The sequence below is a fragment of the Lampris incognitus genome, chromosome 11 (assembly GCF_029633865.1).
Source record: "Lampris incognitus isolate fLamInc1 chromosome 11, fLamInc1.hap2, whole genome shotgun sequence".
In the NCBI taxonomy this organism is placed as follows: domain Eukaryota; kingdom Metazoa; phylum Chordata; class Actinopteri; order Lampriformes; family Lampridae; genus Lampris; species Lampris incognitus.
The window spans coordinates 31,081,224-31,096,285 of NC_079221.1; the positions used below are offsets into that span (position 1 = coordinate 31,081,224).

Sequence of the window (15,062 nt, forward strand, 5' to 3'; positions counted from 1 at the left end):
AGCTCCACTCCCAGATCCTACATAGTGGAGACAGCTCAAGGTGAACATTACAGAAGGAACAGGCGCCACCTGTTGGCCACACCCAAAACACTCACCTTTGTCAGCAGGGATCCTGACCATGTCACTCCAGGGGAGAATGGAAACACGGATGAGTCCCGAGCAGCAGAAATGCCAACTTCCACACCATATGTTACTCGCTCTGGCAGGGTGAGCAAGCCAGCAATCCGGCTGGATTTGTGAGGCGTATGGACTTGTGTATTGTGGGGGATTTTTTATTTTTTTTTGTGAAAAGGGGGGTGATATACAGGTTAGAAAATCATCTTAGAGGGGGAGATGTAATGAATGAAAGGTCACGTGTTTAACTTGACCTACTCACGGGTGTACGTGCAGTGCGTGTGACGTATACAGGAAGTTGGAGACGTGCATGTTATGAAGGTTGTAACTCGGATGAACGCTAGTAAAAGCTACACAGTTAAGAACCTACGAAGTCGGCTCGTTCTTGAATTGTTCTTATGTCAGTAAGACAAGGCGTCTACGGACATTACAAGAGCGCTGTGCAAAACCACCATTGGTCAAAAGAACTGCAGACCTGCAGTGGAGGGTTTTACATGGTATCGTGGCTGTTAATGCGTTTGTCTCTGTTATTAATTCTGATGTTAGCCATGATTGCCCATTTTGCTCTAATCGTGAAACTGTTTTTCATTGCTTCATGGAATGTTGTCGACTGCTGCCACTGTTTACATTACTGGAAAATGTTTTTGGGTTGTTTGGGGAAGTCTTTTCCAAACCCATGTTCATTCTGGGCTACAGGTACTCTTGGACAAACAAGGCCAAATGCCAGCTTGTTCATTTCGTTCTGGGGAGTGCAAAGATGGCCGTGTACCTGAGCAGAAGAAACAGGATGGAGGACGGTGGGGATGATGATGCTGTTTTTGTGTTCATAAAAATTTTAAGAGCTCGTTTGAAAGTAGATTTTTGCTACTTTAAACGGATGGATGACCTGGGAAGTTTTCGCAGTGTGTGGTGTTATAAAACTGTGCTTTGCTGTAATGTGGATGATGAGCTGATCTTTGGGGGCGTGTCCAGAGATGATTTAGATTCTGTGAATCTGATGTTACTGACCATGTTGGTCTTCGTGTTGTAGTTTTGTTCTAATTTTTATTAAAGTATTGTTGAAAGTCAAAAGTCGCTCTCTCTCTCTCTCTCTCTCTCTCTCTCTCTCTCTCTCTCTCTCTCTCTCTCTCTCTCTCTGCAATCCATATACCATTTCTTAACGAAGGGTCGTTCTCAACAATCTGCGAGTGACACTCGCAGCTGCTGCGTGAAACAGAGCGGTGGGCAGGGCTTGATGACGCGCCTTCTAGATGACTGACGCATGACAGCTCCGCTCCGCACCCATTACTCACTCACTATAGGACCACCTTAACGGCCGTTGTGAGAAGTCACAGTTCGAGATAACAAATAGTTTCTTCGGTTGAAACCCGTTTGCTTTAATACTTATTAATTTTTCCCCCCAAAGACGACCACTCGCACGGCACAATGGTAAGTTTTTGTTTCGTTGAACTCTATCAGAGAGCCCATGTAAGTATTCCTATATGTCAGCTCCAGGAAATAGGCTGCGCCTGTTTCAGTTGTCGCTCAGTAGTGCGCAATGTGCGTCCAATGTGCGCGCCTTCGATGGGTGTGCGCGTCGCTTAAAAGTCCGGCAAGATTACGGGACGCTGCCCACGTCCCCCATATCCTCTCTGCGACGTGACCTCTCACTATGTGTGCCTCGGTAAAGGATCCCCGTCAAACCAAGCTACGTTTGGCTGATGGCCTGAATAAGCAGGTGTTGAGGATTACATCCACAGCGCAACAAGGCAGAACAGATGTCAACTGAGATGTACCATGCTTATCAAAGTAGTTTCAAGCCATTTTCAAAATGCCTTCCCCCGGTGTGTGAATTTACACATTTGAGAATATATTTTTTAAAGTATGCCTCGGTGCACTATACATTACCTTGTTGACTCCAGTGAAACGCTAAGGGGTGTATGATGACAGTTACAGTCGCTTTAGGTGTGTCTTATTTGTGTCAGACAAGCTAGTTGGTTCAGTTCGAGTCAAGAGCAGGCATGTATACCTCAAGGGCAGGAATGAAGGCTTATTGTATAGGCTCAAACAACCGTGGTAGCTGTAAAAGACCTGAGATACGGGTTTTTCGGGTGACTAGCTACACTTTCACTGTGGGGATGTGAGTGACCTCTGTAACCATTTGAAAGTCACTTTACTACGACGCGTCCAGATTGCTTTTTTTTCCTAGGGTGAAATGAGACAAGTACACTATTTTCTGTTTTGTGAAATAAAATATCCCCTTACTTTCATATTTGTATGCACTGTAAGCAGCCGTATGTACAGTTATCTATTTTTATAACTGATCGCCATAAATATATTTTTTAGATGTACTCATTCGAGGGAGTGGTTAGAACCAGTGACTTATATTTTGAAGCAGGCAGCAGAGGGACTTCAAAAAAACAAAACAAAATCAGCTCCAGGAAAGACAGCCCTAGATAATATACTGGCCTGGAAGCCAGACATAAGAAACCATATTGATATTGTCATTTGTGGAAACATAAGAAAACACGGTCCTAAATGGCAAACACGATGGAGTCTGGCCTGCACAATGGAAGAAAGACGGGAGTGACATTCCAGGTCATTCTTATTGGGGGGGATCCCACTGTGTCTGGATATATCACTTACCATTGACATCTCACATTGATACTGATTTACCCTCGCTCTTTCATATTAAGTTGCTTTTATGTGTAATGATGATCCTTGCACAGCTAGTAAGCACCGTTGGTATCGCTTATAAAAATTAATGGGCACTACTAGGCCTAATTGCAGTTCATTTGTTTTACATTTCACATCTTTTTTTAGTCACTCATTATCCAAGCCCTGATCTAAAGGCCCTCATCTAACTGATAGAACATCATGTCCTGTATTTGGAAGGTTCATAAGTTAACCTCAGTATGAACTTAATTTATGAAGGATTTCACTGTGTCAAAGCCTGCACGCAGAATATTTGTATGGAGAGCGAGCATTGACGTGACAGGGAACCAGTTTCAGATTAGGTCGCCCAGTTCGAGAAACTTGCGGGTTCTCTACAGAGGCTTGTGTTTCTCTGAAAACGGTATAGCCTACATACGTCTGCACTGGTATTTATAAAACTGTCATCACCTCATTATTACAGGGCATTATGTCTAAGTCTCTGTTGTAAGTACAGAATGTACTGCATCTGTGGTGTTAAATCCTCTGTGTCTGTATGTCTGATGACCTGGAAAAGCTTTTAACAAACTGCTCTCTATCGCATACTTGCTCCCTCTCTTCCCCGCTCTCTGTCTCTCTGCCTCTTTTCCTGCCCCCGACAGGAAGCACAGCCTTTCTGCATACTTTAGCCACAGTTGTACATGGTGGGACTATAATCTCTTACCCATATGGCCAAAGCCCACAGACACACCCGTGGTCCCCTCAAACACAGGCACACCCTGACGAGATAGGAACAGACTTACTATGTTTAAAGCGTCACTCTTGATTTCCAGAGTGCTCTGTCCATGAGTTGTAAACCAGAGTCCTAAAACCAGAGTCATGCTACGGTATTGCATTTGTTACTCTCACCTTTTTAAAAGTCTATCATGGCAGTATGAACAAAATTAATGTATAGTCAAGCAATATATTCAGCCTGTCAGGGACGACTTCTAGTCTTTACCGCAACTGCTCTAGGTGTCAGGTTAGCATGAAGAACTTCCCCTAAAATAGCTGCTGCACAGGACTGTGCTGACCCTGCAGCCGTGGCACAGTGGCTGCAGGGCAAGGTTTAAGGACAGGAAAAGACAGAGAACAGGAGGGGGTCATGACAGGGCGTTTGAGGCACACTTATACTAAAACTGCTCAGTTCTGTTGTCTGTCACACTTTAGTTGTGGCATTTTGTGATTACGGGAACTTTTCATCATTCTGGATAGAAACACTGAGTATCAGCAGCTAAGCATGGATAAATACCCAGTTTGTTTTCATAATGATTTACAGGGGGCACGATAGACTTCAGTATGTTCCGGTTATCAAAACACCTTTTTTACTCCAAGCTTCGACTGGAAGGTGATATCTTATCAACCTTCCTCCGTCTCTCTCCCCTTTCTCCTCTTGTTCACCATTCTCTCTTTCCAATGCACCTGTTCTCCTATCCTCCTGTCTCAACTTCAGCCCCCAACCCTACCTACCTCCTTCGTCGACCACCATCCTGCCACGTCCATCATTCTCAGAGCAAGGGGCCAAATTGGGGGGGTATAAATAGCATGGCGACATGAGAAGAGGTGGGAATGTGAGTAAAAAGTGCTTTGAGGGTGGTCCGCAATTTGTCGCCTTGCTAGCAGACAGTGGAGGGAAGTAGTAATGGAGGTAGTTCTAAACCCCCCCCCCCCCCCCCCCGAGTACTGGAAGTTTATTTTGGTCTACAACCAGAACCTCTAGTCATTTGCCCTGGGACTGCTTACCAATGAAAGTGGGCATCATTTGTGCCATATGGCGAGCCCAACACACTCAACCTTTGACCCACATTGGCTTCTGACTATCAGTCGAAGAAGCACCTGTGTGAGGAATTAAGCAAAATAATATTAATCTCTTCAGGAAATTTGACCTGTGCGGCATTAATCAGATTAAAAAATGGTGCAAGATTAAAAAAAACCCAAACAAACAGTAAATACAAATACTTTTTAAATCGGGTGGGCCAGGACACCATTCATAGATAATGTCCTCTCTCCAAGTAAGGCACCAGAATCCAACACTTGCCTCTTAAGATGAAGAATAAACTCTGTAGGGTCAATTAAGTATCAATAAAACATCCTACCTAATAGTAGGTCAAGGACAAGTGTGATGAAAACCAAACGATAACATATAGAAGTACAGATGAGCATAGAAATTAATGCTAATTAAAAAAGGACCAAAAGCTTTGCTCTTTTTTTTATACTGTGCAGCTTTTATGAAATAGAACAGCAGCAATAGTATCCAACATTTACTCAAAATTAATGTTAAGGTGGTTTGCTAAGAAGTGTACAAGGTGAGAATAGAACATTGCCTGAATCAGAATCAGATCACATTTCATACTGGATAACAACTATTGATCTCAGCACCTAGATCTGGAAAATCATTGAATCAAACATCAATTAATCTCAGTGTCTACACTACCAAAACAACTCCTTAATATCAATTGCTAAACAGTGGCACAGTGCAAGGGGGACAGCAGGCCTGCAGAGCAATCCATCGTCATCTCTTCCCAGTTGAGCTGTTGCTGGTTTATAAGCCAGTAGCTGAGCCGTAACAGCTGAGGCTTGGAGGCACAGGTGGGGAAGGAGCTGCCCTAGTTATCCGACCCCACAGCCGCAAATATTTGCGTGCGCGCACACACATATGAAATCTCTCTCTCTCTCTCTCTCTCTCTCTCTCTCTCTCTCTCTCTCTCTCTCTCTCTCTCTCTCTCTCTCTCTCTCTCTCTCTCTCTCTCTCTCTCTCTCTCATATACTCATAATGTGCAGGGCTAAGCAAAAGTGTGGCCGACCTTGTCTCAGTGTGATGCAAGCTACCTTTAAAGTTGCCTCTGATTCTCTTATCTACACCGTACTGAAGTAGTGGACCCACATTTACCGATATTTATAGATAAATTTCTGTCACCTGTTTACTAGCTAAATTTAGACCACGGAGATTAAACTGTTGGCGCTAGACCATTCCATTAAATTCATTCCCAGAGCTTTTTTTATGTATTCATACAAATAGAAAAGAGCAATTTTTTTTGTCTCTGAGGGTGTTGCAGCTCTGAGAATCTGGAACAATTTTTTGGTTTCTACCATTTAAAAAAAAATTTTTTTTGATATATTTCCAGGAGCTAAGTTTTGTTTTAACGCTATAGAGCCCGTTGTGTGGCGTATTTGCAACCTTATGGATTTTTACCAGGTGTTTGGTAACATATGGTTAGTGAAAACTATCATGAGGCACGGGGACCCTTAGGGGCCCACTTGATGTCATTGCTTTGTAGATCACTTGCATCTGTATTCTGAGGGATTGCTTATGCTAACCTAGCATGCGGCATCGCTAACCCTGCTAAAGACACTCCAATTTGCCTCCAAGGAACCGAAAGGAAAGGTCCAGAAAGATTCGTTCAACCATACTTTAACTGTAGACTGTAGTTTTACTATCACTTCATCTAAAACGGCACCAAATAAATTGTCAGTGTCCAAATTTATTCAAATGCCAAACCCTCTCATGTATTTGTACTTTAAGAGGCTTGAAAATCAATTCAGACTCACTTGGAGGCCTGTGAAAATTTGTAAAATTACAAGTTTGGCAATCACAATAAACGAAATCAGTCTTCTGTATGAAGTCTCGAGTTAAAGCCATCTTGGATTTTGTTAGCCTCTGTTGGTTTTCTTCATTTACCCTTGATTTAGCCTGGTATTCCTGATGAGATGAAGAATCTCCTTTTCAGGTAAGGCTTAGACAAGGAATCTGCAAAACTCAAGAACAACAGACCAATAACATTGCTTGGATTGTGCACTCACTCTACTTCTTCTGCGTATGTGCTTGTTCATACTGTCCTGTACAGCCGGACAGTCACGTCATTATGTAAATAGTTCTCTATTTGTCTACAGGGAGTGGTTAACACCAGCAGGATATTGGGATGCAAATCTATTACAGAAACTTTTTTTCTTCAGTGTTGTCATCTTGTAAAATGCATATATATATTTTTTTTTTACATTACCAAGACTTTTAAAACTTGATGATTGAAAAAAAACATTACTTTGCCCAGACCTATGTGTTAGTTTTAATAATGCCCTCTTCTAACCTTCATTATGTTGTTAATGATAGCAGGTTAGAAATGTAGTAGGTTTAAAAAGTTGTCACTGACACTTTTTTCCATAGATAAGGTTTATCATGGTGCTATGAGTTTAACACTCCCTATCAAACTGTTGACATTTAAATGTTGGGAGAGTTAAAAAAAAAAGTGTTTACAAGCTTTACAGTTGCACTGCTTTTCCAGTACGGCACAGTGGGCAAACACATTCAAATAAGTTGTCAATGAAGATAAGACTAGAATAAAATATTGAAGTTGGATTTTATGCAAAAATACAAAACAAAACAAAACTTGATAGATTAAATTATATTTCTAAGTCTTTTCTCTATGAACAAGATTTCATAACCTTTTATACGTTGTTCTGAAAGCATGCTTTTTATTGAAGTTGAAGCACTTTATCAACGGTATTTCGTGCAATAGTTTGGACAAAATCCATTTAGATCTTGAATGTAAAAAATGAACTTGTATTAAGTTCGTTGCTCCAGCATCATGGGCTGATGTTAGGAGTTGATACTTTAGTTTAAATGTGATTGAGAGAGAAGGTTGTTAACACTCAATTTAACGGTGTCTGTGGAGCTTTTCAAAGATAGATTTTTAGATCTCAACCAATAAAAGAACAAGATGAAGATAGTTTGAGAAAAACCAAAGCATCATAACGTAGCATGTTTGAAATGACAGAGTCTGATTCATTCATCATGTCTGATTATTTATGAAATTTTTTTTTTTCTGTTTTGCTTTTCCCATCACCTCTCTATCGCCTCCTCACCCTCTCCTCTCCTCTCTCCTCCTCTCCTCCAGCGTGAGTGTATTTCCGTCCACGTAGGCCAGGCTGGTGTCCAGATGGGAAACACCTGCTGGGAGCTGTACTGTCTGGAGCATGGCATCCAGCCGGACGGCCAGATGCCCAACCGTAAACCTGTGGGAGGCCACGACGACTCCTTCACCACCTTCTTCAGTGAGACCGGCGCCGGGAAGTACGTCCCCAGGGCCATCTTTGTTGACCTGGAACCCACTGTCATTGGTCAGTAGTCGCATCAGTTCAGCGCCTTAAGGCGCCATTAGTCTGACCAATCCTTGTGGATTGCATTGACCTTCCACAAAAATTGAATTGATCAATGTGAGCGAAACATATGCCATTGGGGCGTTGACGTTAACTGTTCTGCCAGGGATGTCACCAGTGGTGTACTGGCTATCGGGCATACCGGGACAATTCCCAGTGGGCCGCGGCATCCGTGGGCCAGTGTACCATCAAAAAATGCATGACAAACGGGCATCTGGGTAGCATAGCAGTCTATTCTGTTACCTACCAACACAGGGATCACCGGTTCGAATCCCTGTGTTGCTTCTGGCTTGGTTGGGTGTCCCTACAGACACCATTGGCCGTGTCTTCAGGTGGGAAACCGGCTGTGGGCATGTGTCCTGGTCGCTGCACTAGCTAGTGCCTTCTCTGGTTCGTTGGGGCACCTGTTCGGGGGGAGTGGGAACTGGAAGGAATAGCGTGATCGTCCCACACGCTACGTTCCCCTGGCGAAACTTCTCACTGTCAAGGTAAAAGAAGCGGCTGGTGACTCCACATGTATCAGAGGAGGCATGTGGTAGTCTGCAGCCCTCCCCGGATCGGCAGAGGGGGTGGAGCAGCGACCAGGTTGGCTTGGAAGAGTGGGGTGATTGGCCAGATACATTTGCGGAGAAAAAAAAAGGGGAGGGGGGGGAATCCATGACAGACCCTGTGTGCCTGTTATTCGGGGTGCACATGAGAGCACGCGAGGAACTGTTCTGGGACTGGGCTCACTGGCCGATTACAACCAAGTTATTCAATGCGCATTAACATTCTACACTAATGCAAAAGAAACACGCAGCAGTGAGATGGCCAATGAAAGCTGTGGACAAGAAAAAGTAAAGGAGGGGCCAAAGAATTTAGAGAAAAAAGGAAGCAGGTATTACAGGCAAAGGCTTCCAAATGTAAACAAGCACGAAACCAAGATCCACGGCGCACCTCTGCTGCGCATGTAGGTGCAGCAAGGCAGTGTTCAATGAAAAAGGTGGGGGACCAGCAAGTAGTGATTATGTTCCAGGGATTAGTCATATCCTAAAAGTGTCACGAGTAAAACTAGGCTACTTGTTGCTATTTAAGCCATGATGATGGCGTATTACAGTATAAGTCTGTGCCTACTGAAATATGTCCTGGAATAGTCGTATGTTACTTTCCATTGCAAAAGCCTTTGAATACATTCAGAATCAGAACTTTCAAATTTCGTTGTACTTGTACAATGACAAATAAAGTCCTATTCTAATCACCTGTCAACAATAAAAGACTACATCATTACCAGCAAGGACTATGTTTTTTTTTCTCTCTTTTTTTTTTTGGATATACTCTATTGGTCCCCGTAGGGAAATTATGCTCTGCATTTAACCTATCCTAGCTGTGTAGCTAGGAGCAGTGGGCAGCCACCGTGCAGCACCCGGGGACCAACTCCAGTTCTTCTTGCCATGCCTCGGTCAGGGGCACAGACAGCAGTATTAACCCTAACATGCATGTCTTTTTTAATGGTGGCGGAAACCGGAGCATCTGGAGAAAACCCACTGCAGACACGGGGAGAACATGCAAACTCCACTCAGGATGACCTGAGATGATTCCCAAGGTTGGACAACCCCGGGGTTCAAACCCAGGACTTTCTTGCTGTGAGGCGACGGCACTAACCACAGCACCACCTTGCCACCCAAGATAGTGGGCTAGGTCCTGTGATTACATTAACCCCCGCCCCCACAGTGACTGACTGTAGATATATAATCAATCCTCACCAACCACCCCAACCTCACCCCCAGCCCCGGGCCAGTCCCAGCGGATAAGTCCAGGCTGATGTCCCTGGATGTCCCTGGCAGACACAATTTCGGCGGCGTTCATTTCAGAGGCACATAGAAGGCTGCTTGGTATTATAGCTGCTAAAGGAGTGTTGCGTTTGTAAATAGAGTATTAAATTGTGTGTGTGTGTGTGTGTGTGTGTGTGTGTGTGCACGCGCGCGCGTGCTTGAGGAGAAACCAACATGTGACCATCTTAATTATCTTGGGTTGATTCAAAACTAATTTCTAAAAGCTTCTTTGTCACATTTTTCAAAAACGCTCTTCTTCACAACTCTATAAGCAATGAATGATGAATGTAACCATAGACTAATGAATTTGTTAAAAAAAATCAGTTCATAATATATAGCAATAAAAATCACTGGCTGCCACCTTTCTGCCTCCTCTGCTTCATACCCCATAGCTGTCTGGTCTGACATGTGTCTTTAAGGCACATGTTCTACCAAGGATGTCACATTTCTGTAAAAAGAAAAAAGAAAAGTGCTCCTCAGTAATTGCCCTTGCCCTTGTTACAGATAGTGTTTACTGACTTAATACTGACTTCCCTTTTCTCATTTACCCAGATGAAGTGCGTACGGGGACTTACCGGCAGCTGTTCCATCCTGAGCAGCTGATCTCCGGAAAGGAGGATGCAGCCAACAACTATGCCCGTGGACACTACACCATTGGCAAAGAGATCATTGACTCCGTCTTAGACAGGATCCGCAAGCTGGTGAGAACCCAAAGAGGGATAAAGAGAAATCTCATTTACAAAATACCGTACTCTCTTTGTGTAGCCAGCATAGTTTTTTTTTTTAATTTGTCAGTCATTCTGATTCTCTTTTTTTCTCTCTGAAGGCGGATCAGTGCACTGGCCTCCAAGGTTTCCTGGTTTTCCATTCATTTGGTGGAGGCACTGGCTCTGGTTTCACCTCCCTGCTGATGGAGAGACTTTCTGTCGACTTTGGCAAGAAGTCCAAGCTGGAGTTTGCCATCTATCCAGCCCCTCAAGTGTCCACAGCCGTGGTGGAGCCCTACAACTCCATCCTGACCACCCACACCACCCTGGAACACTCTGACTGTGCCTTCATGGTGGACAATGAGGCCATCTATGATATCTGCCGCAGGAACCTTGATATCGAGCGCCCATCTTACACCAACCTCAATAGGCTCATCAGCCAAATAGTCTCTTCTATTACAGCCTCCCTTCGCTTTGATGGAGCCCTGAACGTCGACCTGACGGAGTTCCAGACCAACTTGGTGCCCTACCCACGTATCCATTTCCCTCTGGCCACCTACGCCCCGGTCATCTCCGCCGAGAAGGCCTATCACGAGCAGTTGTCAGTGGCTGAAATCACTAATGCCTGTTTCGAGCCTTCAAATCAGATGGTGAAGTGTGATCCCCGTCATGGTAAATACATGGCCTGCTGCCTGCTTTACCGTGGCGACGTGGTGCCCAAAGATGTCAATGTAGCCATTGCTGCCATCAAGACTAAACGCACCATCCAGTTTGTGGACTGGTGTCCCACAGGTTTCAAGGTGGGCATCAACTACCAGCCCCCCACGGTGGTTCCTGGAGGAGACCTGGCCAAGGTCCAGAGGGCTGTGTGCATGCTGAGCAACACCACAGCCATCGCTGAGGCCTGGGCTCGCCTTGACCACAAGTTTGATCTGATGTATGCCAAGAGGGCCTTCGTCCACTGGTATGTAGGGGAGGGCATGGAGGAAGGAGAGTTCTCAGAGGCCAGAGAAGATATGGCTGCCCTGGAGAAGGATTATGAAGAGGTGGGCATCGACTCATTTGAGGAGGATGAGGAAGGAGAGGAATATTAGCCTGTCTATCTCAGTATCGCCAAAAAAAGGATCAACTTCCATGCTGTCATTTCCACCATTGTAACGGTTTGTTCTTGATTAGAGGGGAAAAAACTAAAATCATTTGTGGCAAAAAACAAAATGTTTTGCTATTCAAGAAAAAAAAATAAAACTCAAAACAGCAGTCACTCCCAAATGGACTAATAGTATCATCGACCCGTTGTTTTCAATAACCTCAGTTTTGTGAAAAGGCTGAATTTTATGATAATCTGCTTATTTTTTATATGACTTGGAGCCCGTCTGTTGTTGCTCAATAAAACATTTCACCAAATGTATCGCATTCTCTATTCTTTATTTTGTCTTACAGCCGTTTGAAACACTCTCGTTACGCTCAAAAGTAATTATAGGAAGTGTCTGAATTAGCTAATTTTGTTATATGGTAATAGCTGCTGCCTGCCCAACTCAAATCTCATTATTCATTAACAAAAGATAATGTACAGCTAATGATGCATCGCCGATGGATAATGTACATGGGAGGTTAAAGTAGTGACGTTTCTATTTACTGTAGTTTTACAGCACAGCCGCTAGAGGTCAGATAAGCCCGTCTGAAATCTGTCATCATTTGCGCAAGAGTGTGTGTGTGTGTGTGTATGGTGGCTTGGAAATTGTGAGAAATCTACCTGTTTATCATATCTACTGGAACTGACAGTCACCGAGCAAAATTCAGGGCTTCTTTTCAGGGACTTATTCAGAATAAGGACTTTTGTAATGACCCGAAAAACTAAATGATTGCTTGGTGAATTGCACCGCGTTTACCAGTTCACACCTATTGTTACTGCACATTTCAGTCTTAGTATTGGTCTGTCATGATACACCTTAGCACGCCGTGGTATAGTAGGAAACGTGTAACAAATGTTTTATATATATATATATATATATATATATATATATATATATATATATATATATATATAATGGAGTTTTGTTTTATAGGTTATAGAGTTGACAATATTTGCTAAAATTAAGACAAAGGCTGTTACAGCACACACACACACACACACACACACACACACACACACAAACACACACACACACACACACACACACACACACACACATTTCTTTTTAACTGTTCTTGTCTTTCAGGGACAAATCAAATCAAATCGATGGGAATTTAGTCGGTACTTTAAAACCGTCTGCAGCTTGGATATCACAGCTCATCCCAGAGAGCCTTCCTTCCAGTTCTCATTATCCATGCGCAGGGGCACTGCCAGGAAATTTGGGCCCCATGAAAAGATATCACATTGATGAATCAAAAGTTATTAACCTTTTGTTCTAATATTTCTTGATGGTTCCTGTCAATCGGGCTATTGCAATCGTCCTAACCCCCCCCCCACTATTTGCTAGATTTACTGCCGTATGTATACTAGTCAATGAGATCAAAGTTCAGTGTGAACTTGGGAATTTCTAAATCAATATGCAAATATGAGTCCCTGTGTTTGTATGTGTGGGAGAGAGAGAGAGAGAGAGAGAGGGGGAGATTTAATATAACGTATCAGAGAGAGCAAATCTTTTTAAGTGGGCTTTCCCCCTCATGAGGTAGTGGGCCATGGGACAGATGTATCATATTCATGCCTCGCTGTTGAAGTTTAATTAACACAATTGTGTGCCTTGTAAAATAAAATAAAAAAAACTACTTCCTCCTGGACAGGTAACAACAAAAGGCCATTTTGTCTGCTTAGCCATTGGCCTGTTTGTTTGGGCAATGACTAATATTTGGTGTATATTGGTTTAGTGAGCGTTTGCTGCAGCAATTATTGCTATCAGCAGTTTCTAATATCTGTACCATCGCAGAGGGCAGCATTTAGAAAAACAAAAACACACAAATCATCGTATTAATGCAAATTAACTGTATATATTTGTGTGTGTCACGGCGTAGGCTAGTGAAATAATAAAGGTGTTAAAAGTCTCTTTCCAATAACAGTAGGAGGCTTTACGAAGTTCTTTATTAAATTGTCAGCAAATTGTTTTACTGTAACCTTTTGTGGGCTGTTAGATGATTGTATTGACTGCACTGAGCCGCAACCGCGTCAAGACTGATTTCATTACCGAGGAGGTAGTTTAGGACGTGCATGTCAACACATTGGCCACCAGCCTGGTGATTTACTCCTGCACAAATCCATAAGCAGTGATTTAAATGAAAGCACACCTCCGAAACCAGGAAGAACAAAAATGCAATTTGCCATTTAGAGTGTAGCAATTACAAAAATATACTTATCAGATTAATAAGTGAACGTCTAATTTTAGAGCCATTTAGAGATACACCCTCATGCTTTTAAGATATTGCTTTGTGCACATAATGAGTTTCTTCTTCCTCTTGTAAGTTACTTTTTAACTGCGTTAGGGTTAAGAAATATGAAGATTTGATTTTTGATGACTTTTTGTGCGTCTTTTCCATATGGGCCACATCTAAACTTCCAATAATACGAATACTATCATGTGTTAGCGCTTATGGAGTCAATAGGGGGGGATGTTAAACCTTGGGCCTGCAAGAATTCAAGGGCATGCAGACCCCCCCCCCAAGTCATTTAAACATGTTTCCTTCTTGACTGTTCACTTATTTTTGGAACATTTGCAACAAATAAGCATTTTCACCGACAGCGACAGTCACAGTCGGTGAAAAACAGAAACGGAGACAGAAAGGCAATCGCGGCCCAGACGGGACAGACAGATTCTGTCGGACAGACTGACGGGGGCACACGAGGGAGACTGATTAATGAGTGTTACTGGGTGGCGGCCAGTTTGTGTCCCCTCTCACCCGAGTGTCACCAGCACACTCAATGGCTTCATCAATTTGTGGCCATTATCACGTCAATAGGTAAGGGTGGGGGGGTGCGTGCGGGGAGAAACAAGCCTCTGCACCGTCTGTGGACTTGAAAACACAGAGTGCGTCAGTTCTAACTACCACATGCAACAACACTCGAATGTAGATTCGAGTGTCTGATGTTGAATGTGTCAAAATCAGTTACTTTCCATGTGTACTGCTGATGGGTATGTTCTTATTATACACACACACATTCAACTTTAACCAAACATTGTCTTAATAGAGACACAGATGCATTGTTATGAGGAATATGAGGAACTTGAACTTAGCTTCGTTTTCACTTTTACTTAGTCAGCTCAAGTCACGTAGCCCACATCACAACAGATATCAATGCACAATTACATAGACTAGTATACTGAGAACAAAATATAGTGCAACGAAATTACAATCCTCCCTTACAGCATTGATGTTCACATTAGAACCTTACAGTAATATATGTTTGGGCGGCACCAGTGCCGGATTTACATATAGGCTTGGCAGGCTGAAGCCTAGGGCTTCAAAATCTAGGGGGTCTCCGACAAGGTATATAATATTTTTGACACTGTCATAGGCCTTTCTTACACATGCTGTTATAATGCACTGTCGTCTCTGAACAACCCTTCAGTAATTTTCCTTGCGTTCCATTTCAGAATAATACTGTCTTAAGCTG

General features: G+C 43.2%; 1 protein-coding gene across 1 annotated transcript; it reads left to right on the forward strand.

Annotated features, from left to right (window-relative positions):
* Nucleotides 1-1,408: 1,408 nt before the first annotated feature.
* On the forward strand, nt 1,409-11,854 carry LOC130120884 (tubulin alpha chain-like). The gene is made up of 4 exons (XM_056289691.1): nt 1,409-1,542; nt 7,677-7,899; nt 10,302-10,450; nt 10,576-11,854. The coding sequence occupies exons 1-4, from the start codon at nt 1,540-1,542 to the stop codon at nt 11,548-11,550; spliced, it is 1,350 nt and encodes a 449-aa protein (XP_056145666.1). The 5' UTR covers nt 1,409-1,539; the 3' UTR covers nt 11,551-11,854.
* Nucleotides 11,855-15,062: the final 3,208 nt, after the last annotated feature.